This window comes from Hippoglossus hippoglossus, chromosome 6, assembly GCF_009819705.1.
Source record: "Hippoglossus hippoglossus isolate fHipHip1 chromosome 6, fHipHip1.pri, whole genome shotgun sequence".
Lineage (NCBI taxonomy): Eukaryota > Metazoa > Chordata > Actinopteri > Pleuronectiformes > Pleuronectidae > Hippoglossus > Hippoglossus hippoglossus.
Genome location: NC_047156.1, coordinates 23,780,019 through 23,807,511, shown reverse-complemented (window position 1 = coordinate 23,807,511; position 27,493 = coordinate 23,780,019). Strand labels below are relative to the sequence as shown.

General features: G+C 39.7%; 1 protein-coding gene across 2 annotated transcripts in view; it reads left to right on the top strand.

Moving 5' to 3' along the window:
• The window catches only part of pot1 (protection of telomeres 1 homolog), an 82,649-nt gene that overhangs the window by 46,514 nt on the left and 8,642 nt on the right, over positions 1–27,493 (top strand). For both annotated transcript variants that reach the window (XM_034588798.1, XM_034588797.1), the window contains exons 11-12: positions 25,777–25,961; positions 26,377–26,489. In XM_034588798.1, the coding sequence (XP_034444689.1) occupies positions 25,777–25,961; positions 26,377–26,489 (298 nt within the window). The remainder of the gene's footprint in view (positions 1–25,776; positions 25,962–26,376; positions 26,490–27,493) is intronic.

Here is a 27,493-nt window from a genome sequence, read left to right as displayed (position 1 = left end):
AATTGCGCATTGTCACTGACATTTAGCGAGTTGTGCCGCTCCTCTCTGTGTCTGAGAGCGTGGCAGAGTTTACACACACACACACACACACACACACACACACACACACACACACACACACACACACACACACACACACACACACACACACACACACACACACACACACACACACACACACACACACACACGCATGCATGCATGCCCTGGGCCGGCCCTGCTCACACTCACTCACACTGAACGACACAAACAGTGAGGCAGCCACAGGTGAAGGGAAAACCCCATTACCGAAGATCAACATGGGCATCATGACGGGGGCGGCACGGGGCGCTCGCAGAAAAAAGGAATATTAATATTTGCGTGATCAGTTTTCTATCGTACAATAGTGTGTTCTATTTGTGTATTTGTATGATACACAAGGAGGATTTTTGCAATTTAGTTTTATTTGTGTGTTCTTTGCTAGCAATATGCTGTAATGTATAGGTAATAATTTTATTCTCATTTTTTTTAATGGGTTAGCAAATTTTTTCGCTTGCAAGCGTGCTTTACCTCCGCTGCTACAACTCGATCCTCGGGGAAACACTGCATGCTCTTGAATAAAGGGAGGGAAAACCCCCTACATCATATTCTAATTTATCTGCATCTGTATGCAATCCCGCTTGCGACAGCCAGGGGCAGGAGGCATTATGTTTTGGGGTTTTCAGTCCTTCTGTCCTTCCCATTTTTGTGAACATAATATCCCAGAATTCCATGAGAGAATTTCTTTAATTTTGGTACAAACATCTACAAACAACTCAAAGATTAACTGATTTGATTTTGGTGGTCAAAGGTCAAGGTCACGATGATCTTGCAAAAGTCTACCTTTATTAAAATTCTTCAAATATTGACCAGTTGTCACTTGGATTTAAAGATGAACTGGTTAGATTTCAGTGGTCAAAGGCCTTTCCAAGAAACTAGGAGTTTTGACTGGAGAAACTACGGTCCTGTCCCAAAAGAAGTCCCTGCTCGGAGGCTAGTACTTTCCACTAGCCTGCGAACAATCAAATGTAGAGGAGCGGGGCCGGATGTCACTGACTGTTAACACAAACCTCAGGCTGCTTCAGCTTGTGTACAGCTACAGCTCAGACAGTAATTAGCACTGGCTGACTCCACTCTCAGTAGAGTAGGGGACAGACAGACCCTCTCCACACTAAACATCACTTTCGCCACAGTGTGTGAAAAGGTTTTTTTCAAACTCAGTGCTCATTGTTTCCGTGCATGCTGCACTTCCCCTGTCAGTCAAACTGTGAGTATGCGGGACCTTTGTTATTTATTATGAGTATTAGTGTTCTGGTGTGATGCATAATTGCTGTCGTCATAATAGTTTTGCTAAATAATTATCAAATGCCAGGTCTGAGACATTATGTTGTTGACTTATTCTGTGATCATGCACTTCCACCTCATGGCGGTTTGACTTTACAGTTTATATCAGGCCACAACCTGTATCATATCTATTTCAATCACTTAAACAGGTACGTGACAAGCAAATGACTTGTTCCACTCAAGGCACACAAATACCAAACATTAATAAGTAATGTTTTTGGATAAACATTGTCATTATAGCAGGGACTATATATATGTAACGTCTCTGACAGAGCTAGGTAGACTGTTTGGTAGGAATTGTGGGATTTTTAGTTTGATGAAAGGACTCTGCGCAGATGAGGACCTGGTTACTCTCACGACAGATTGCAATTACCAAGTAGAACGGCTAAATGTATTCAACTACCGACACACACAAGCAAGTACACACACAAACACACACACACACACACACACACACACACACACAAGTGTCTGTATTTCAAATACATGCCCACACACACATCAAACTTTATCTGGGCTGTGCTACAGGGTTAAATTCGACAGTTATGTTTGTAACGTGTATCTGCAGAATTGTTCAGCCCTGTCTGTCTTTTTATACGTTTGTTCATCATTTTGGTCTTAATTAATAACATCCTACTCACCGAGTTATTATCTGAGCTCAGGGAACACTGTGACATCCCTAAGACCATGTTCAAACCTGTACTTTCACGACTTTGTTTGCTCTGGTTGAATCACTGGATGAGTTTTGGCCTGTCTGGCGAATGAATCAATATGGCTCTATAAACATGGGGAGAGACAACTGATTCACAGAGAAGGAAACACATCCACTAACAAGAACACGAACCTGGACCACCTATCAAAACAAATCTGATCCCAGCACATACTCTCAGAGGGAGTTTGACTTTATTCTCTGCACAGGACATGTATAATAACTTTAAATAACCACCGTGTGTGTGTTGGTCAGGAATCTCTGCACTGGGATTCAGATTCATCCAGCTTCTGTGAGATTGGATCTAACACCAATTTCGAATGATTTTTCTCAATTTGCTGTGAAATGCGTTTGTGTGTCCGTGCATGTGTGTATAAGAGACTGTAGCAAGGAAGCACAGGCATCTTTAATCAGGTATCTAGGTATCTGAGACATAAATTACACTACGTCGGTCACAAAGTCACATTGAATTACAAGAGCATACACACACACACACACACACACACACACACACACACTACATTCTAAACATATTTATGCCACTACACTTTTTTCACAGTTATTTTGCAGCTTTTGTAATATTTACACTCAATTCTCAATAATAAAATTATTTAAGTTGGAAGTTTGTCCAATAGGGTTGAATATTTTTCAGGTTTTTTCCAATACTTGTGTTAGATCAGTACTATTACAATGTTACTGGATAATATGCTTGTCATGGAGTCACGCAACCAGTCAAATACAGAGCATCCCTCTGTTTTCAAATATCTGGTGTGTCACCAGGTGCTTCATTACGTTTGTCGTGTTCCTTTGCATTCAAACATTTGGACGTGCAGAAAATGTTCGAATCAGTGTCGGAATCCCTACGTGAAATACAGCCACACTTTTCTACCATTTAGCTTTAGGCATTTTGTTGTCGTGTCTGCTGAAATTTGAGGTAGCTATTAGCTAACTGCAGGCAAACGTTATGTGCTGTCAGAGTAATGTAGAGAGTGTGTTGCCACCAGAGTTATGTTAACAAGCCACGTGTAATGAAGTTAATGTTGCTGGTAAGCAGGACAACTATTTCAGTACAGAACTTAGGCACTGAAATCTGCATCATGATTCACCATTATACAACGTGAACACACAGTTGGCTGAAATGCAGTCTTTGATTTATTGCCATTTGGCAGAGGGGAAATCAAACCAAAACCCAAACAAAGAACAGGTTACACTTGACCAACATCCATTCCATGCAAACCCACTGTTATTGTCAATTGTCAAAGTATGAAATACTAAGTGTGTTTTCTTTTTTGAAATATTTCTATCCAATGTCAGCTCCTTTTCTACAGAGAAGAGAGAAAAACAGAGCGCATTGATTGAATGATTCTCTCACTTGCATCAGTTCATCAAATAAATCGTCTTTACAAATTTCTCCGCCGGCACAAAAGCTCTCTTACTGCAAATGATAGAGTATTATGTCTAAGCATTCTTCCGTTCACAGCCATAAATGCCTTTTCGTCTTTCTTTATGTCGCTCTTGGTGTCCTTCTATTTTTTATATGTTGGTAATCAGTACAGAGTGGCCTGTGGAGCTGTGTCGACGGAGGCAGGAAAGCAGGAGCTTATTTGTCCTTTTCAGTTCTTCCTACAAGGACGTCCCCCCTGTAATAATCACAAATAGCAGTGCTGTAACTGGAGGAATGACTAAATTACATCTATAGAGACCATGTTCCCTGACCTCCTGCTGCAGAGTTAATCCCACACAGCCTCAGCAGCTCTCTTTCTTTCACACACGACTGAATATGTTTAATAATAAACTAGTGTGTATTGACCTCTGAGCAGTTTCAGTGCCCATCTATTTTACCAGTGCTGACTGAAGGGCCATGACACTCCTGACTTGAACAGAGAGATAACATAACATAATCAAATAATAATATTACATCACTGACAGTTTATAACAGCCTCAGATCTTCGAGGCCTCAAGGTTTAGGGTGTTTGCAAGCAGGAGGTTTTGGTATATTTGGTTTCAGCCCAGCTCTCAGACTTCAGCAGAAGATCTCAGTCGATGTTTTCAGGTGTGTCTATTTGTCAGTGTATTTCTCAATGCAGAACTACAAGAGATGCTCTGAGCAACATAACATTGTGATCTTGTGGCTACAACAGCAGTGTATAATGCAGTCAAGGGCAGTGGGATATGTTTTTTAGAGATCCACCTTTGGATTCTTTTCTTTGTCTTTAGGTTTTTCTGGAAGTAAGTACCTTTTATAGCTTTTTATGTCTATTCAATATCTGCAAATTTAGGGGAAAACCCCTCACTGTGTCTTCACATTTTTATTCCCCCGACCAACTGTCATACATTTTTACATTGGAAGCAGAGAATGACAGAAAATGTTGGTCAACATGTAAAATAGTCAATGGATCAATCCCTTTCTGTTATTTACAAACAAAAATATGATGCTCATGTAGGATTGTTGAGTGCATTAACCACAATAACACAGCAGGCGTCTGAGTTAGCTGAATACAAGTCATATCATTGTTTTGAATCAAATTTGAGATAGGGTGATGGAAAAGGCCCCCACCCTATTGGTGGAAATCTCAGAACTTTGCAAAAAATTTAAACTACAGTGCTAGAAATAAAAGTGTTTTTTTCCGATAGGACAACCCTTTTTGGTTCTTAGTTGAACCTTTTTATAGGTTTGATTGGGAAACCATTCAAAGGGTTTTACCAAGAACCCATCGTAAAATGTTACACCATGGAACCATACGTGAAAGGGTCCACCCAGAATCTAACTTTGTTAGTTTAACAATGGGAAAAAAGAAGCTCCCTACACAGGGCTCCAGTCTAACTTTTTATATTGGTTTTCCCGGGGCACCCTTCTTTTTCATTTAGGTGCACCAGCACATAATTTAGGTGCACCCAAAATGTTTTACTGAACTTTTTCGGCACTGCAAAAATACACCTATTATAAGTTTTCTTTACAGTTCCCATATGCAATGGTAATTTCTTAGCTAGGGCTGTGTTCGATTTGATTTGTTTGAATATTGATTCAGTTCAGGATATCTCATTGTACAATACCAACTTTGCCTGCATATGTAATAAGTTCTCAGAGAAGTAAAGCTGTAAACTGAACAAGGAAACCTCAAACTTCTGCATTCTTAAAAGATGCAATACGCAAAAATTAATAAATTATATTGTCATTAGTGTGAAACCATTTTAAAACTGGTATAGTGATAATATTATAACATAATCATGCAAGTACACCCTGTCAAAGAGCAATGAACTTAATTCTAAAGAATATTCAGTCTGACATTTCAATAGAATTAAAATTATTAAATATCCTAAATTAATGAAAAATAAAATTGACTCTCTGGCTCTCTTAACAAAAATTGCTCTTGAATAAATATTTAACATTTGGCACAGGATACATATTACCAGCTCAGTAAACAGGATCGGATGATTATGATTTAGATACGCTTTTAGCTTTCTATTGTATTAGGTTAATATTCCAGTGTTTCACCTAGGATTTTGTGTGTCTGCATTTGTGTGTTTTTGCGCTCAGCAGTTCACCCAAAATGTTGGACTTTTTTTCAATGTTTATAAAAACGTGTCTCATGAACTCTGGAGCAAATCAAACAAACGCAAAGTAAACTTCAGTACTGTTCAGGTCCTAAAAACTTCAGATTAGTCTTCTTTATTGTTAAAGTGTAAAGTGAGCGCAGGTCAGCAGGAGTCTGGTCAGGCCACAATCGGATAGAGACTCTGACACGGAACAAAACAACCTCTTCCTCTGCTCTGATCCTGAAGCAGCTGTGCTAATCTTTTTGTATTAGCGGTCCATCGTAAAAAAGGAACTGTATTCGCACTTTTGGTGACCACTGTTGGACATATCCCGCCTCGTTCACCGCTTCTCCTCTCTCATCTCTGCTTCACTGTGTCTGTGTGTGTGAGTGTAAACTCTGCAGCGGAGATGAGATGAGTAAGCGACACGACTTGATGAAATACAGACAGACCAGTTAAATGTTCGGTGCACCGGTGTAACCAAGGAACATTTTTAGTCAGACATCACAGATTTATTTTTTTTGCATTTGCTTTTAATTAATCGGGGAGTGGGGGGGTTTGTGTAATATGTAATCAACCAATTAGAGTGCCAGTAAGAGAAAACACTTTTCTGTAGAACAAACTGATTCACTTCATGCTTGAACAGCAAAAAAACGACATCAATGCACCAACATTGCGCCTGACCACGCATCATTTTATGACCAACACTCCCAAGGGAACCGAGATGGGCCCAATTGCTGTTCAAACCGTGGGGGTGCTGCATGAGAAAACGACAACCGTCTGTTTGAAACTAGCAAAGACAGTTGAATGGCAAAGACCTTTGATGACACAATGACTTTGTGCCAGTTATTAGATGGGGTCTTTAGTCCAAAAGTAACAATATTGGTTATTCTGCCAAAATCAGTTCCAACAAACGGCAGGTTTTGTTTATTGCAAGCATTGGCTGCTATGGGCAAGACTCATGCGCTATAGGACTGCACACACTGGTGCCGTGACACACATTATATTATCTGATGCTCTTCCTTTTTCATGTTAACCCACACATTGCTGAGTCTCTCTCCTAGGATATCACCAGAATTTCGATCAGGAATCCCGATCGAAATCGGGAATTTTTAGTGTGTGTGTGTGTACTAGATTCATTGTTGTTACCATGCAGCATTTGTACATATAGTTTGACCATAAACTCCATTCAACTCAATAATGTAACTGAATCAGCCTTTCAAACTCTCTTTTTGTTTCTTCATGGCTAAATTTACAAAATTCAGCTATGTTCCAAATTAAAAATAAATGGATAGTAAACGGTGTAAATATACAGCATTTAAATAAAGAGGATTTTCCTCCACCAGTCCAGCAGCACTTACTTCAGCTCATCCCCATAAAGATGCTCCCATAAGAGTTATCACATTTCAGACATAATTGAACAAATTGGAAAGAATGACAAATTAGAAATGAGAACAATTTATCATTTTATGACTAATTCTCCATAAGTCTGTGTCTTAACTATAACTTAATTTATAGCTTGAAATCTCGGGCAATGCTTTTTGAACTGATGGGGAACTGTACATCTCAGCACATCCTGGCTCAACATTCCTTGACTGAAGCTGATGTATGTCATAACAAATGCCCTAGTTCGTCTTTGTGTGTGTGTGTGTGTGTGTGTGTGTGTGTGTGTGTGTGTGTGTGTGTGTGTGTGTGTGTGTGTGTGTGTGTGTGTGTGTGTGTGTGTGTGTGTGTGTGTGTGTGTGTGTGTGTGTGTGTGTGTGTGTGTGTGTGTGTTCCTGTACTTTTATCTTTGTGAGGACCATTTTGAGCATAGGCCCTACAGAGTGGGGCCTTTTTCGGAAACTGAGGACATTTTGACCTGTCCTCACTTTTCAATGGGCTGTTTGAGGGTTAAGAATTTTGGTGTTGGAATTAGGCTTAGGTTAGGCATTTAGTTTGAATAGTTAGGGTAAGGGTCTAGGGAATGTATTATGTAATGAGTGTCCTCACTAAGACAGAAGTACAAACGTTTGTGTGTGTGTTTTGTTTGTGTGTGTTTTGTTTGTTTGTACACAGCCCATCTCATAAATCCACAAAACCAAAGAGAAATATTCTGGAGGGATTTCAGTTTTTTTTTATATTAATAGCTCAGTTTAATGTTTTGAGAACAGACAACAGGAGCTTCTTCTTTCTGTGGAGAATTTGTCAGTGAAGTTTGCATTTTTAATGCTGATAGAAAATGACTGGTATTGTTTAGTATTTGCTTCATTAACCTCACATTTGCCTGATTGAAGTTAGTTTCTTCTCATTAATTGTCTAATTACCACTGTATGAAGTGATTATCTGTCAGTTGTTGTTACTTGTTTAAGTGCCCTGTCCTCGTGACACATCTGCCCCCAGCACTCCAGGCATCAAAGAGCTCTAAATAATGACACAGAGCTGCTTCATTACTCAAACCACCTTCAACTACTTCTAAATGCTTTAAATACACCTCATCAAGACATTATTTCACTTAAAACAATAATCAAGGTAATGAGAATTAAGTCTAATACTGAACGAGATTATCTGGAGGTCAGTGGTTCAAATACAGCTCAGTAAAATGTTATGAGCAAAGCAAAACATATCTTGACCTTGACTTAAGCCTCCAAGCTGGAGGAGAGATGTGTATTGTACTGTGTTACACAAGTGAGGCTGACTTTGATAGTGTTGTTTGGAAATTGCTCTGGGAAAAGAGTTTCAAATCAAATATGTACCTCTGTTTGATGAAATCTGATAAAAGAAATGTTCTGAAACATGACAAACCAGGCAGAGATCGAGCAGCAGTGTTATATATAATCAAAAGTTGGCCGTTCATTGAACATGCTCATATTTCTGGAAGGATTGGATCAGTTTGCAGCTGCTCTCTCGTGGGACTGAACTTGTTCATTTTTAGGACTGTGAACTTATTAAAATATTCTAAATTATGGAGTTATGGATCGTGATTGTGGTGGTTTGTCAATTATATTGATAGATTGCAATTATATTGCTTAAAAATAAAATATGCCTACTCATGTACATCTCTATTATTGGCAATACCTCTATCATTACAATTGTCATATCTGGTCCCTTCCTCTCTAACCAACATTTCTTTTGTATAAATACTTTAAACAATGATGCACCTCTCCATTCATGTTAGACACTGTCTTTTCTCATGAATGTTGTATATATACCACATGTCGAGACGTGACATATTGCTCTCCTGTCCGCCCTGGGAGAGGGATCCCCTTCATGTTGCTCTCTCTGAGGTTTCCATGTTTTCTTCCCTGTTAAAAGGATTTGTTGGTAGTTTTTTGTCCTTACTCTTGCTGAGGGTTAAGGACAGAGGATGTTGCACATTGTTAGGCCCTATAAGACAAATTCTATATATTATATAAACTGAATGTGGGCTATACAAATAAAGTATGATTGATTGATTACTAGTTCATTTTGATCTTTATGAACTGAACTTTGAGCTGGCTCTTTTTAAGTGTGAACTTGCACAAGACTGACGAGCAGCAGCACAAGTCTATGACTGATTTACCACCTTCCTGGTCTACATGATCTGAGTCTTCAGAACAGACTGAGGCATCATAATATTATTATGACCCAACATCCTCACCGAAATTTGTTGAAACTGAAACCAGACTATACCCTACAAATTAAAGGTTCAGTGTGCAGAATTTAGTGACATCTAGTGGTGAAGTTGCATGTTGCAGCTGAATACTTCTCACCTTCCCCTTCCAAACATGAAAGAAAGCCTGTGGTAGCCTTCAGTTGTTATAAAAACTCAAAAGGTGTTTAGTTTGTCCAGTCTGGGCTACTGTAAAAAAACATGGTGGCCTCCGTAGAGAGGACCCGCTCCCGATGTAAATATAAAGTATTTAAATATAAAGGGCCAATTCTCAGGTATAGAAAACAACAATTTGTATAATTTAGATGAAACACACTAGTGAAAACATCACTAGGATTATTTTATATTCATTTCTGCCAATAGATCCCTTTCACCTTAATCTTACACACTGAACCTTTTGAAGTGCAAATTAGTAATCAATTTGATTAAAAATAGAATTCTAAGTAGTTTTATGTGTTGTAATTATGTTTCTTCATAGATTCACCAGTGTTAATTGAACTTGACAATAAGCCAATACATTTTTTCTTTCAATTACATTGATGTTTTCCAATGAAATTAATTACAGTGAACACTGGTTCATAATATTTACACATAACACACTGACTGCTACAGAGTGCTGGTCGCAATCACCCGGACCTCAGCACTGCACTTCCCATGACCACCAAGAATACACATGCATGTGTGAAGTCAACAACACAACGGTTTGTGAGATATGCGTTCCACATATAGACAGATGGACCATCAATTTAAGATCTGGTTTTGGGATGGGATCTGGTTTTTGAGTATTCTGTTAAGGATCACGTCTTGTAGTACCCTATTTAATATCACTGTTTGAATCAGGTCTTTTGAGTGTACCAGTGAGGAGTAGGTTTTTGTAGATAAGCTTGTATCTGGATCAGGATGTTGGCCATATATTGTAACATCTTGTTCCTGATCGATTTTCATATGGTTTGATCTAAAAGACGTCTCACGTCAGCGTATAAGTGCAACTTGACTTGACTGATTCCAATTACACCAAAGAGATAGTCATACTGTGTGTTCTACAGACTCCATATGTTTTTTAACCCTCAGGGACAAACGTGTCAGCTGGAGCGCATGGAAATCCTCACTTGGATTGATGAGCTTTGTGAAAGGTCTGTTGTGGGAAACACATCAAAGAGGATTGTCCTGTAATGTGATCAGTTAACCACTCTACATTAAGTATGTTTCCTCATTCTCCTCCAAATATGTTACCAGTGGGTTTGACCTGTGATCACGTATATACAGCTGTTAAACCCAATGAGCTTTGTGTGAACTAAAAAAGGGAAAACAGGAAATATACCAGCATGAGACAATTGAGATGCAAAATATTTGCCAGGTGTGTGAAAACTGTCAGTTGAGGTGTCAAGATTATAATAAAGTCAGGTTAAATTTAGATTTAATTGCTGCTCCTCAATACAGAGCAGAAAGGCTTGTGTTGTGTGTACTTGTATTTGTCAAAATCTGGGATTTAGTCAGTAACATTAAGCCTCACACTGCAGGACTATACGGCCAGATAATCTGTTCAGATTAGCCTCAAATCGGGAACGCGATCTTCAGTAGGGCCTAATCGGATCTGATATCAGGCTGATAATTCTCTAGTGTGTAGCAGGCATTAGTGTCGCTCTTTCCCTCCATGTTCTTTTACACTCTTACCCAGTTTTATGCTCAGCTGGCAAAATTTGGCACAGTTTAACATGAATCAGTACTCTGTAGACCCAAAGTACTAAAGTTAGTAGACATGACTTCAGTGCCCAACCCTACTTGCTATGAATTTCACTCCCATGAAGTACAATGCAGAGTCACCCTAGCTTCACGTTGAAAAGGTTTTCTAAATCTATTATTTTAACATCAAATGACTTTTTACATTTTATTACAATTGGATTGGCAATTATTTGAAATTGTATAATAATAAATTGTTATTATCCAAAGAGCTCACATGCTAATTATTTATTCAAAGCATTAAAATGTGAAAATGCTAAATGTTGCATGCTAGATTCCAGCATGTTAATGAATGATCACCATGGCTACTGAGGGCATGGTAAGATATTTATATTAGCCTCTATTCTAACATTAGCCTGAAGCTCAAAGCAAAATGGAGCCTGACTGATACTACAGTAGCTCTCTGTTATATTCAGCTTATCGTGGGTCTTTTTGTGCATTTAGAATCATCATATTAGTTTAAGTCAGCACACTTACCAAGTTTTTTTTTCTCACAGTGGTTCTGATCCTTTTTCAGAGTACTATGATCACATTTGGCCGACAGGAGGGTCCACACGGTCACATAAACGCTAACCTGAACTGTAAATGCTAAAGAAGAATCCATTCAAAACACTTACTGCTCAAGATGATACATCATTGGTGAAGTGTCACTTTGATTGGATTTAGTTTGACAAGCATCTGTCAATTCACCTCACAGTCACACAGTGACATGCACTGCAAGCCTCTCCACTGAAGAACTGTTTGAATAGGAATACTTCCCCCAATTACCAGGCCCCTGCGATGATGCATCAGTGATATTGTGTGAAATTGGATGAGGCGTTTCTGTGAGAAGAAGACCATCAGCAGAGAAAGAAGCCCATTATGATGAAAAGAGAAGCTGAGAACATGAGGAGGAGGACTGCAGTCAGTGTGTCTTGCTTCCTCCGTCATTGATTCCTTCAGTAAACACTTAACACACAGGATAAAACAGTTGTTTGAATAGTACATAAGAGAGAAGGAAAACTTCTGCAGACTTAATCAAAGCAACGAAATGTCACATTCAGCTGTCACTCCTCCTAGAAACCGATGAAAAGCATGTAGATAATACTGTACTGTGCGCTGTGAGGCCCCATGCACGTGAACAGTTTGTTCATCTCATAGTTGTTATTTTGCATCAATGGATTCAATGAAGTTACAGAAATACGCAGATCAACTGCAGCATCAAAACTCACCACTGCTTTTAATATTGTAGCAAATCCAGAATTTTCCATTTTCCTGGGTCCAATGGTCAAACAACTTTCTAACTGAGCCTTGTCATGTTGGCTTTTTATAACATTTTAACTATAACCATCCACCAGACACCCCACACAATTATTCAGGAAAGTAATTGAAACTACAAAAGATGATTTGAATCACATTACTGATGGTTCAGAATAAACTAAAAATTGAGGGACGTCTTTTCGTTTTATATTCTGTGCGGCCCTTACTGCTAGCCAGCAAATGCATGTGTAACCACCATACAGTCTATGAGAGGGGTCACTTAGGGGCAGACCGAGGTGCAGATCTGTGCACAGACATCATCAGGAGAGAAAGAATAAAAATACATCATCATATCCGGACCTTGACGATTTCTAGTTTAAGAAGTTCCACTTTTCTAAACTTTGCGGCAGGGAACTCGTGAATTTTTTTTTAAAAAAAACTATGCGTGGCGTGCTTTAAAAAGAGACTGAACAATTAAATACAATTCAACTTTATTTGTATAGCGCCAAATCCTAACATACATTATCTCAAGGCACTTTACATAGTAAGGCAGAGACCTTGAAAATTATACAGCAACCCAAGAGTTCCCACAACGACTAAACACTTTAACTGGAATAAACCTCTTGCAGAAACAATTTGGGCGACCATCTGCCTCGACCGGTTGGTAAAATAGAGAAGAGAGGAGAGGTGGGTGGAAAAGAGGGGACGGATTTGCGTTCACACTGCTAAAGGAATGTGGTCTAGGCCATATGTGTCCACATTCTTTTAGCAGTGTGAACTCATATCCCAGGCCACATAGAACCCCCTACTCAGCTGACGTCCTCTGACCCGCTGCAGTTTCACGAGTTTCTCTTCTTGTTGATTTGTTTGTGACCACCGCCACACTTTCAATACTGATCACCACATAACGATCAATACTTTCCTGAAATTGGTTAAATCTTTCTTCGCAGCTGCACAAGATTCATTCAGACTCTCTTGACTCGTCTCTCTACCTCTCTTTCGCTCGCTCGTGCCGACACACACACACACACACACACACACACACACACACACACACACACACACACACACACACACACACACACACACACACACACACACACACGTAGTCAGGGTAAAAAAAACATAACTTGGTCTTCGTGAACAGAAATGTATGAGTAGGTGAGATCTGATCACATGACGCATTTAGGCCAACATTTTAATGCCAGGTGGCTTGTGCGAGCGTTTTGCCTCTCTTCTGAATAGAGAGACCGAGGTAGACTTGCCTCTTGCTCAGTCCATGTTGTGCTGTTTATATCTTGAGAGGTGCATGACCAGCGGAAACGATGCCTCGTGCCGAAGTGACGTCATCTCTGACGCACACTGCAGCACACAAGGACACACATGGCAAGCATAAACTATAAGCTTTACTCTGCATGTCCTCATCTTTGCTACTGCCAGTAAATATGTTTTTAATTAATTCAATTCTTAGTGGAATTGAAGTGATAATCGATTAATCTCTGACATCATTATCTCCCACTATCCACTTAACATTTTTTTTCTCTGCATAGGCCCTGAAGGTTCAGAATACTCTGTGGGCATTTCACACTGTATCATTTTACTGAGCTTTTAATGTCACAGGCCTCAGAGCTTCACTCGATTAGTTTTAAGATCACAATTAGACCTTTTCCTGACAGAGGAATTCAGAAGTAGTGGGTGACCCCGGCAGTCTTTCTACCCCAAAGACCTGAATTCTGATTTGAGTATCTTTGGCCTGTAAACTTAACTCAGATGAAATCCTGGTTTCTGGGGTCTTTCTTCCCCTCGCCTGTTTCAGGCTTCAGAGTGTCTTGCCATTATTCGCCCCCACACTGTGTCTCCCTAACTTTCCCTGTCTCTGCCCATTGATTTATCCATCTCTCATTTTCAGTTTCTCTTGACTCTACCATTTCTCATTTATCCATTTATCTTCCCCTCCATCCCTCCTGCAGTTATTCTCTTTCTGTCTCAGAAGACTGTTTGCACTCAAATGTTTACCTGGTTACCTCTGCACTCATCTAACTTTCTCTTCCTTCTGAACCTGCACGTGTTTAGTCTGAATCCCAGCCGGGCCTAGCAATATGGACAAAAGGGTATTGTCATAACATTTTCTTTATTTTAAATATTTAGATCTAATACCATGAAGGAAATACATTCAGCATCTTTATTTAACCTCAGGGGTACACACAATAACACATATTCGTATTGCATGGTTTTAAAATAAATTATATAAAATAATAGAAAGAATACATCGTTAGGATTAATCACTTTTTCAACAGTAAATTTACACTTTAAAATAAAGCCAAAACTAAAATCCACATTCCACAGCTTCTGCTCCATGAAAAACATATCTTTAATTAAATTAAATCTCCATTAGATATTTTTTCTGTATATTGGTGGTGCTTTATTAAACATGAAGATGTTTTCTTCTTACAGTGCATTAGCTAGCATGCAATGCAAGCTGGTTTCATTCCGCTAATGATTAGAAAAATAATTTGGAAAAAAGCAACATATCCAAAACAAGTGTTTTCATATTTGGAATAACTTCTACCTTCAAGCAGGCTGCTCTGAATTTTCAACTGTGATTAATCCAAACACTTTTGCTTCCACTGTCAGAGTGAAGCCGTTCAATCTAGAGAGTTACAGGCAAAGGTTGGTTTTGAAAAATGTGACCTTGTGCAATGTAGAGAACCTCGGCCAAGGATTTGAATATGACTTAAGTGTTATTCAATAAAAGTAAAGTTGTAAAATTTGTATCGCCCATTATCGAGTATAATGTAATGCATAAATTACCAATGGCAGTAAGTAACATAATACTACTTGATATAATGCCTATTTGTCCTTGGGAAACACACCTAACCTAATATGCCCCTGTTGGCTGGGCTGGCAGTGTGTGAATGATGTATGATAGAAAAGCGCTGAATATAAAAGCACGGTATGAATGGGTCTAGGTCACACCTATTGTAAAGGGGTTGTTAAAACGAGAAAAGCACCATATAAACACAGTCCATTCTATGCTTGAATCCTGTGAGGGCTTAGTCTACATGTCCATAGAGGAAGTTTGGGTATACCTCCACTGAGGACAGGGTCCCCGTGCCCTGTGATGCCTGACAGCAATGTCTATCCATGTCAGGTGTAGTGTGTGAACCATTTAACAGCAGAGTTTCTTCACATACGACTAGAAATTTAAGAAAGAAGCCGTGTGAAGCAGTCAGACACAGTGATGTATCATTTATATTCCTTTAGCTACTGCACTGTAGCTTTAGAGAAAACACAACCGTTACACAGGAGGAAAAGATCTGCCTCTTGCAGGCAGCGCACAGATGCTAAAGTTAGCACATGAGTAATGCTGGCCAGCTTTTATGGACACTAATGTTACCTTGGCACTTCTGGTAGGTAGCCTGTGTGTATCCCTCCTGCCCTCTGTGGCAAATCAGAACTTTCTTGTGCGGTCGTGAGGTGAATGATAAGTGAGCACTTATCAACATAATAGTTATGTGATCAAAAAACTGTTTTATGTTCAAGTCAATGAAGCTTTATCGGCAGACATGACCATAACATTGTACAACTAACAGACTAATAATAATATAACAATAAAAAGAACATACACGTTTGTGTCTTTGTGTATATTATGTGTGTTTGTGTGTAAAGTAAATGTATATTTGAAACATTTCTTCTGATGTCCTCATATTGTAAGCATGTTACAATGTTACCATAATGGTGATTTGTCCTTTAACTTGATTAGAAAAAGCTAAAGAATAAATATTCAAATTCAAAAAGCCAATGGAGTAAATCTTACGGAGGGAATAAGTCCATTGTCCAGACAGGCATCACTTTTTTACCATGAACCATGAACCTCTCCCGGTATCTGGCTGCCTATGCCCCCCTAACCATAATATCACCTGGTGCTCAGAACCTTCATAACAGAAGCATAAACTACCAAAACTAACTAAAAATAGCTTAAACAGTATTACTATTGTTTTTATTATTATACTGAAACTATGAGGTCCGACTGTCTGCATGGACAGTTATAACTTCATGGATGATAGCGTAAGCGAGTATGCGGCAAATAGTGCTGCAAATAACAGTGCACACAGCTATACGATGCAGAAGTGGAGCAAAAGATCAAGTTAGCAATCTCGCGTATGGGAAGTGATTTCCTTTTCTTTTCTTCATTATGAAACTGTGGCAGGACAAATTAGAATATGGGAAACGCTCCTTTGACATGGCGAGATAGGGCATTAGAGGTATGTGCTCGAACAGCATCCTTCTAGTTCAGAGCTGATTATTTTTCTTTTTCTTAAATGGATACATCCAGAAACATTGTGAAGGAAGTTTGAACCATTATTATTATATTCACGATGTCCCCGTGATCTCCTCAGTCTGTGCTTAGCTCTGACAGCTTCCGCTCATTATCTCATTTTTAACACTCACGGTCGACCAAGTGCACATTTTCATGTCATTGAATGTTTTTTGGGGGAGGGTCCAGCTCTAATGTGGCATGCTCTTTACTCCCACACGGTTTCCTGTTTAGTAAAAAAGCTATGAGGAAAATGAGACTTTATACCGGGCCGCAGGCCTGAAACGCACTCCCCCACCCGATAACCGCCGACCGCAACAGAAACGCTGCTTCTCCTGGCGCTTGAAAAGGCAGCAAAGCCTCACTCACACAAGCGAGAGATCAGATCCACATTCACACTGACGCTTCATTACACAGCTCTCGTCTGTCTTCGTCCTATGTACAGATAATTTATTTAGATGATACAGCTTTCGACAGATTTATGGGTGGGAGTGGGAGTGGGGTGTCTAATCTGAGGAGCAGAGTTTACACATTTTTTTGGTTTTATTTTCCAGCATTTTCCTGGGTCAGATGCGTCTTACTTTGAATAACCTTTTGAACAAGAAAATGAATGTTATGCTCGTGTACAATCAAATGGTCAAAGTTTGTTCACCAGTTTCAACCTCGCTGAAGGGCTTGGGTTTCTCTGGCAGCCTTTTATTCATGAAGAGGGAAAAGGAGCAACACAGATCCTCTCTGAACAGTCTCGCATAAACCAGGGGCTAAGCCATATTGAGTAGTGGTCGGCCGAGGTGAGTTTTTCTATGGCCGATATTAGTTTGAGCCAAATGGCCGATATATAAAGCTGGTTTCATGTTGTTTAAACTTAAAAAAATATTTTTTGCAAATTGCTATCTATTGTACATGATAATCCAGTAATTTGCTTTAGATGAAATTGTCATTAATCAGTGAAATAGAACAATACTTGCATAGATTAAATAAGTGGCTGATGTTTAAGGGAGAGTGGGCTAAACTCTGTCAGAAGCATGCAAGATCATTCAACTGTATTATTCTATACATTATAACATAACATATATTTAGTGGTAGCCAGTAACGGTTTTAATCATCATGAGTGATTAAACTGTGTTAACATTTAGAAAGGACGATGGAAATGCAGGCTAAAATTAATAGCAGGAAGTATTAGTGTTATATACACTCACCGGCCACTTTATTAGGTACACCTTGCTAGCACCGGGTTGGACACCCTTTTGCCTTCAGAACTGCCTTAATTCTTCGTAGCATATATTCAACAAGGCGTGGCGTTTAAACGATGCTCAATCGGTACTAAGGGGCCCAAAGTGTGCCGAGAAAATATCCCCCACACCATTACACCACCACCACCAGCCTGAACCGTTGATACAAGGCAGGATGGATCCATGCTTTCATGTTGTTTACGCCAAATTCTGACCCTACCATCTGAATGTCGCAGCTGAAATTGAGACTCATCAGACCAGGAAACGTTTTTCTAATCTTCTATTGTCCAATTTTGGTGAGCCTGTGTGAATTGTAGCCTCAGTTTCCTGTTCTTAGCTGACAGGAGTGGCACCCGGTGTGGTCTTCTGCTGCTGTAGCCCATCTGCTTCAAGGTTCGACGTGTTGTGCGTTCAGAGATGGTATTCTGCAAACCTTGGTTGTAACGAGTGGTTATTTGAGTTACTGTTGCCTTTCTATCATCTCGAACCACTCTGCCCATTCTCCTCTGACCTCTGACATCAAAAGGGCATTTTTGGTATTTTCTCTTTTTCGGACCATTCCCTAGAGATGGTTGTGCGTGAAAATCCCAGTAGATCAGCAGTTTTTGAAATACTCAGACCAGCCCGTCTGGCACCAACAACCATGCCACGTTCAAAGTCACTTAAATCCCCTTTCTTCCCCATTCTGATGGGGAAGAAAGCAAGTCGTCTTCACCACGTCTAGATGCCTAAATGTATTGAGTTGCTGCCATGTGATTGGCTGATTAGCTATTTGTGTTAACAAGCAATTGAACAGATGTGGCTAATAAAGTGGCCGGTGAGTGTATATGATATACATATCATGTCATGTTTCACTGAATGCCAATGACAGTTGAAGTATCATACATTTAAGAAGAAAACAACTCATTTAATGGCCCCAGCTTAAAAAAACGTGTTAAACTTTTGTTTGTTTTGGGTAAAATTGATATAAAATTTACTGCTAAAACACCAAATTAAGATAATGTAAAGGACCTTCTCAGAATAAAATTTTGCTTTAGAAATACACAGTATTTTAGACTCTTTGAAAAGAGTTCAAAGTATTTTAATATCTGAGAGTGTAGTTGAGGTTTTTAATCTGAAATTTTGTGTATTTCCGCCAGTCACATCCCTTCTTCCCCATCAAGTAGATTTTTCCTGTACAAAGTGCCCGCCTGTTGAATAAGTCTGTATCTGTCTGCCTTTTAAAGCCCATTTCCTGCTGCTCCATAAAGACTCCACTGTGAAATGAATGTTTCTTCTTCTCAGCGAGAGCACAAGTTTTTTGGTGACTTTATTGAGCCTCAGCTCAACGAGAAGCCGTGGAAGCCCAAAGGCAATCTTCAGAATTTTAAGGAATCTCTTTTCACTGAGCAGCCAAGCAGCACTAATACCATGAGACAGCAGCGTCTTGGCTGTCGGGCGGAGGGTGGACGGTGGAGTGTTTAGTTTTCATACAGATCAAGTACTTACAGAAGCCGCCACAGGCTGCTCCACTTTGCTCCCTCCATCTCTTTTAAAAAATATATTTTTTATTTTCAGGGGAAGCTGCAGGGAGCCATTTTCTGTCATACAGGCTGATTGCTCTCTGAGTTGTGTCCTACGGCCCCTGGACGCACCCTGTGCACATGCTGATAGTAATAATGGCCCATTATACAAAGTGTAGTTTCAGCTGAATGATCTGATTGGTCGAAGAGTCACAAAGCTGTAACAATATCACTGATTCCCCTACTGCTGGTTGCTATGTCAACGTGGTAATGATGGAGACGTGGTGATTTTCTCTTTTCTCCTGAGCTAGGTAATACAGAGTGTAAATTCATTTTACATTAGTAAGACAGGAAGTCAAGAAATTGACAGTTGATATACAAATACCAAGCCCTACTGTAGATGGATTTTTGTATATGGACTGTAGATGGATTTAGTGGCTCCAATCACATGCAGTTACATATTAAAAACTGTCAATATGTCACCTATGTCTACTTGTTGATACCAAATAAATGTTATTTGTGATACCTTAAGTCAAGTCAGTTTATAGGTTTACATTTAAAACCAATAAACATTAACCAAATGTTTTTTACTGAAGTGCTTTACAGATTAAATCATGGGATAATTGAATTGACAATACATTCAAATAAATCATATAAACAGAGAAAAATAAGAAGATCTAAACAAATTCCTAACCAAATAGCACTGCACAGAGAACAAATAGAATACTAACAATTAAAGTTGTCAGACATGTTAACATGTTGGCTGTTGAAAGGATACAAATTATTTTGACTGGTTTTAATGTTATCGGATGAGAGGGATTATCTAATAGTCAATAGCAAACTATTCCGCCGAGGCCCAACAGTCCCATCAAATCAAGCTGCACTAAATTTCACAGCCTCATAGATGTAAGTTCCATAAATGTTCCATGATTTTCTTCACCAAGATCAATGATTTGGTCCCTTGGGAAATGGTCAAATGTTTGAAAGGTACCCTATCTCATAATAAAGAAAGTGGAAAAAAGGTTCCTGGATCGGCCCCTTATCTGGATTCCCATCAAATGGTCTAATGGTGTCATCCCTGACCCAAACCGCCTCCTTCCGCCAAGTTTCCAGGTAATCTTTAAATTCTTTGTGTGTAATCTTGCAAACAAACAGACACGAACATCAACCAACCAACATAAACAAACAGACACAAACATAATCTCCTCTGTCGTGACTTGGGCCAACAAGTGAAAACCCTTATTGATTTTACCTTGGTGCATGTAATGTAGAGCAGTGATTGTTCAGCAGATGATGGGTCTGGAGGTGGAACAGGGGTAGAGCAGTTTAGAGACGTGAGCGTCCGCCAGTCCATGCAGTTCTGTAAAAACATATATATATATATATATATATATATATATATATATATATATATATATATATATATATATATATATATATATATATATATATTAAAACCAATTCTGTACTTCAGTGATAACCTGTGAAGAGAGGCCAGTACAGCAGAGATGTTGTCTCGCTTCTTTGTACCAGTGTGGATGAACCAGCTGTCATCGAGATAGGGCTGGCTGACTGAAAAACACATTTTCACACCACCTCCTGATGCACCTAGGACACACTGACTTCTGAGCTTTGGCAAAGTTGCCACCAGCAGTGAAAAGTATACATAATTTGGTATAGACAGCCATGGTCACGTTCCTCTTAATCCAAAACAGTATTAACCTGCTCTCGTTAATGCCTTGGGGGAATCCTTTCACATTTTGCACAAACATTAACTTGGACTCATCCTGCAGAAGTGTTCTTCAATTAGCCCAACATTAAACATCGGTTCCGTTGATGTGAGCAGTGAGAAACCCATTTCGTTTTGGAAAAGACCTCCATGTGTGGACATCTGGTAGTCCATTATCATCTCTATGTGGAGAGATATCTGAGAGTGTGTTATCGTCTTGAAGCAGAGTAGACATTTCTAGCACAATTTCATTAACTTTGTAGGTGAATTGATGAAGGAAACTGTCTGAACACCAGGGAATCTGTTTCTGTCTGTACATGGAGACCTGGGAGTCCAGTTTGTCTCTTATGTCATGTCCACTCACTACTAAAACAGTAGCAGGCTGTGTTTAATGATCTTCCCAACTCATCTTATACAAATCACTGAAAACAAAGATGCTCCAATTTGTTCTTTACAAAATCATCCTCAGAAAGCGACTCTGTTCAGATGAGTCACGTTCTGATTTAAACTTAGAGCTGCTTCATACGGCTGAATGTCTCTTCGCTATAATCACGCTTGGCCAGAGCCAACGCCACATGGCACCGCCTTTATTTGCCCCTGCCGTCTGTCCTCTGTTTTCTCACCATCTTTAAGCATTAGTCACTCTCTCAGTTTTCCCTACACCTGTGTACCCAAACTCAAACCATGAATACAGCTAAACTCTTGTGTAGCTCCGTGAAACACAGCCAGACTCGAGGTACTCAGAGTGGATTTCTCCTGTCTCATTCTGCTAAACCTCCAGTTCTCCGGAGACTAAATATATCCAGGCAGGGACTGGGATTCTAAAAACAAAAAATATTGTCTGTTTGGCCTCATAGTGTGCTTCCTGCCGCAGTTAAAATTGCAGATTTAATGATTCATATTCAATTAGAATGTTTCCCCATGTACTTAGGAAGGGCTGCTGAAGATGAAGGGAGCTCAAATGAAAGCATATATACACTTAAATAAATTAAAGCCCCTGCAAGGAGAATTTAACTGGTTATGAAACAGTCTTATTTTTATATTGCTGCCTTTTTTTAAATAAACTATTCTCAATGTCGGTCACCGGGACAGATTATCTGCGAAGTCAGAGCAACGATTTATGTCAGGTTGGGAAAGTCTCTGTTTAGGCGGAGTGAGAGGAAACAAGCCAGGCTACGCACTAGGCTGAAGACTAACCTTAACAGACCACCGCTCCCAAGTCTGTTCCTCGCCAACTCCACGTCTCTTACAAAAAAGATGGCTTGATTACTAATCAGTGTTTAAAAGGGATGATTTAAAGAATGATATTGATGAGTCTCAGTTGGAGAGCAACATGGATCTGTTAACAGAGAAGTTTCTTGGTCTAACGAACAGTCAAACCAAAATACTTAAAGTACAATAGAAGTATTTCAGTATTATGCTAAATGGGTGGGAACAGAACGCGGTCTAGTCACGTCAAATTGCCCATTATCCTCATGAGAGTGGAGACTGAAGGTTCACCTTATCACAGCACCACAGACAGGATGGCAACTTCGGACGTAAAGCATTTTTGTAGAGGCTTTAAGACCTCTCATTTCAACCATCTGTGAAACATAACTTGGGTCTTGCATAATATAAGTAATACACAATTCTCTTACAAATGCCTAAAGGGAATTTCTGCAACTTTGCATTGTTTGCAGAAGCATACAACCATAATTCGGTAATCCTAGTTTAAATGAGAATGAAGGAGTTATTAATCAGATATTCCCTTCAAGGGTCAAAATATTTAAATCTTGCGTGACAAAAATCCTCCTCTCTTTTGACTGGATTGAGTAGACACGGTGGGATGTTTTGAAATGATAGGTGATGTGTGTGTGTGCGGCTGAGGGATGGAGTGGCTGACTGAGGCTGCTTCATTTCCTGACATTCTTGAGTTTTATATTTCTTTATTTTCCCTCCTTTTTGGAAAATGTTTTGCCGATGTGTTTATTTAGTCGCTTGAGTTTAGACATGTTCAACTGTGGATGTGCGCTGCCCACATGTCAGTTCTTGTGTTTATACTCACTTACATATGTACATATGAGAACACAAATCATCAAATCTCAGGCTCGTGACATTCTCCATTCTTGTGCCAGCCCCCTTGTGAAAACACTGTGTAATGTCCAAGTGAGCCCATGTGAGGAAACAGCAGGGGATTCTCCGGAGGATTCACTGCGATTGAGTGGGTGTGTTGATGATGTTTCGAACACGTAAAGAATGCTAAACTGAAAAAACAAAAAGAATTGTATGTTACATACATACACACATTCCAAATATCTCGGGATGAAAATGAGTCTGCACCCCATTGTCTGGAATTTTTCTGGCATTCATGTCTGAAAATGGCTAGAGCAACGGTAACATTTCATTTGAGTTCAGGAGCTTTGTCTAAATAACCTGGCGATCTGTCCATTGTTTTATATTTTGTTCTCAGATCACGGCACAGAGGAGAAGCAAAACTAGGGTAATTTCTTCATTTTTTCAGTTCTTGAACTGATTTAAATTTCAGAACCTCTCTTCTCTGTCAGTTCCAAAGTAACATCCAGTTATGTGGAAATCTTTCCAGTTTAAAGGATAATTCCAGATAATAAAATGCTTCCATGGAAGTGTTTGCGGCTCTCCAGTCCTCCCAGTTCATTTCGCCGCTTTTCATGTGGACCGTAAGAGGAGCACAGGCTTCAGCAGCTGAGCTAGTTAATCCACCCTGACACTGACTCAAAGTTCACCACGGTTAACTGAGAAAATTGATTTACAAGAAGCCGCAGCTTATAGAGGATTCTCTTTCTGTGACATTCCTCTGCTCTCCATCCATAATGCAATTAAAGGTCATATATATATGTGTATATCTATGGCTCGTATTGACTAAACCCTGCCATGTAAAAACAGTATAAAGGCCTCAGCGAACAGAGTGAGTCCCTCTGACAGTTCAGTGAAGCGTTCACTGATGATGAGAGTGAGAACAGATTTCTCTGGGCTGCAGGCTCGTCGTGACGGAGAACTGACAGGCTGGAAAAAAATAATGAAAATGACAAAACCTCAAAACCAAGTCCTTGGAGCAGCCTCTGAATCATTGTCACTGCGCTGACTGTAGGTTTGGTGCAACATCGCCATCTGCTGATTCATTAAAACCTGATGATGTTCATATGGACCAAGCAGAAAAATAGGAACACCTGCAACAGTGTGATGGAGTTTTGGGATAAATCTGTCTGCAGCATGTTCAGTTGCTCCCTCTGTGTCAGAGAGGAGCTGATTTCAGGAGCTGCTGGTTTTGTTTTTCACATACATGGGGGTCCAAAATATTAGAGATTTATTTAAACTATAACTACAAGTGTAATGTGAAAGGCGTTCCTTGTTATGTCTTCATGCTCCCTTTATGACACAAAATGTATGATTCTGTCACAATTTTCATCCCATGGCATATAATGCTGCAGGATATACTGATTGGTATTTCCATCCATCTGTAATCCTTTTGTTTCCGGACTCCGTCTTGAAAACCAATTATGTCATGAAACTTCATAATGATTTTATGTAGACATATTGTGTTTTTTTCAGTTTTTCTTTCCTCTAGTGTGTTGTGTAGGTTTTGCACCTGTAAAAGTTCTGCAAAGTCAAATAGCCCAAAGTAATAAATTATGAAACATTCTCATTATCAACTGGATAATTACATTGTACATTTACAAAGAGGATCAATAAATGCAAATGCAGTTAATTGAAAAATCAATAAAGCCTTGTTGGCTTTCATTGTTGAGGTTGTCAAACTGTGGTTTAAAGGATCTGTTCACAATACAAATGCATTTTACATTTTTAATGAATGTATACATGTTTATTTTATTTAGATTCACTTTTGTCATTTGAGGCCATCACTGCACTGCTGCATCATTATTACTTACCTCACATTAGCTGTGCAAATATAAACCACAATGCATAACAAGCTCTTAACACCTGCAGACCGATCCAGCTCACTTCACAAGAAACAGACTTCAGTTGCTTCAGTCGGAGGAAAGTTCGTCTCATTTCCTTTCACTTTGCATCTTCTCCTCACAGCTCCTCCTTTCATCTTACGTGGGATGAATAAGACAAAAGGATATGACCCGAGTGAGAGAAGAGGGAGACATTCGAGACAAATGAGAAACACAAAATTTTGGGGTTGTTTCGACAGTTTGCGCTCTCTCCTCAAAATGTAAACAAAAAAATCTATTTCTCAAACGTCCTCCAACTTCATGAAAGTTTGATAGAAAATGAATGGTGTACTCTTGTACACAGTTTATCACAATAAAAGGTTTTTTCCTCCATTACCTTTGCAACAGTCTGAAAACACCGAGGGCCAGACAACACATTCATCTGTTGTGTCTCACTGTGGTGGTGGCGACGGGTGGGGGGGGTGGGGGGTGTTGAGCAGGTGCTCCATTAAACGCAGGGTTAGAGGTTCGACCTGCGGTTAATGTGGGACACGTCAGGATCAGTGAGCGAGACACTGAGCCACAAATTGTTGCTGATGGCTACTGGCAGCTTACATGGCAGCTGTGCTGATTGAATGAGAGACAATTTGGGAAGCGCTTTGTAAACCTGGGTTGAACCACTCTTTGAAATAATACTCCATTATGTCATAATGCACATTCAATTTTATTTAACTTGATCTTTTAGGCACTAAAATTATATTTTTTCAGCGCGAAACTTGAACTGTCAGATTGATTTACCTTTAATTTCTTAACTTTTTTGTAGATTTATTTTGTGTCTTTAACTTTATTGTTTGTCCCATCAGCCCGGAGACTTTCTGAGGATCTACAACCTGCGAGCAATTTCAGGGTCCAGTAAGGTACCTGGCCTCACCAGCAGCCAATCAGAGGAGGTGGATCACCTGGCATTTCATCTGCACGGTGGGACGGCGTACGGAAGGGGGATTCGGGTCCTTCCAGAAAACAGCACCGACGTGCAGGAGCTGAAGAGGTACAACAGGGACATTCAGTATATTACTGAGGCTAAAAATCAAGTCATTGTAGAAAATGACTTCATCCAGCTGTTGGTGTAGACCAGGCGTGTGCAAGTTGACACATTTTGTCAGAATGCACTCAGCGATTATTGGAGAAAGGATTTGTTTCAATATAATATAAAAAAGTGTATTTTACCTGGCACAAATTTCAAACCTGACTCTAAAAGAATGCTTTTGTTTTTGAAGATTATAGATTTGGATTTGAAAAATCAACAGTTTAAAACTTTTGGTTTGAATTATAGTGAAATAATACATTATTAATGGCGATATTTTGATGGAAACGTACCAAAGTATTTGATTCAGTTTACTGGAATGTGAGTGGTGCTCCCATAACATGACATTATTTTGTTCTCCTTCCTAATGTATGTGTAGAGCCCTTGAGGCCTTCCCAAGCGACAACGACGAGGGTGCACTGAGCGACTCGGAGTTGTTGGAGATCTGGAGCACTCCGCCAGAGTCTCTAGGTTTGACAGAGCACTGTATAGGTACAGACAGTTTTCCTCCTCTTCTCTCTAGCCGTTTTTAGACATGACCTGCGAATAAAGTCCTGAGAGTTCGGTCCGGACTTTATCCGCAGTTTGATTTTCACACATGCACAATGCAGTGGGAAGTTCTCTGCAAAGAAGCGTTCAGAACAGCAACAAATCCCCCGCATTATTCAGGTGAAAGGTTGAGCAGCCAGGTGCAGCAGGTAGAGGCAGGAAGTAACATTGATTCTTCTGCTGAGGTCACTTGGTTATTCTCTTGACATCTTGGTCTTCTACGACTGTGGCTCCGCTTTTTCACCGGGAGATATTTGTTTTCTTTCTTTTTTTTCCAGCGGGGGATCCCCTGTTGAGTTCTCACATCATTATTATACTATGGGGTCAGGTGCAGAAAGTCTGCAGATAATCTGGAGGCTCTGATTCGGACATTTGCCTTCACATATGCACCACCTTCGGAGAAAGTTCAGAGAATCTGCTCCACTGCTGAGCTCTATTACAATAGCACTGTGCAATTAGCCCAAAGCACCGGTGTAGTTGTACAACCTCACAGAGCTGCCAGTATGGCTGCTGAAAAGTCTAGTTTTCTACAATGACTCTCTTTCATAGTGTCTTCTTACAGATGACTGGAAGAAAAACCTAAATATTTTTGACTGCGTGACGAAAATAATAACGTGAAATAATGATGAGAGTAGTGGCTGCTCAAAAGTCTTTGATGAAATGAAAAGCATCTTTGCCAGAAGCCAGAAAACAGCCTGATGTGCAGGAGCTGAAGAGGTAAAGCAGGAGACAAGAGACAACCAGTCTCTCTGCTGAAGAAAGGATGGATGGAGAGATGGGTGGAATAAAAGATGGGTGTACTGAATCAGCAGGGAGCTGCATCCATTAAATGCGTGACCTGAAGGTTTCCACGTACAAATAGCTGTAGCTTTAAAAACTACTCTTTTTTAAAAAGCTCTGTGTCCAGACCTGCAGGCCACATGTCTGTTGTTGTTGTTGTTGTGTAA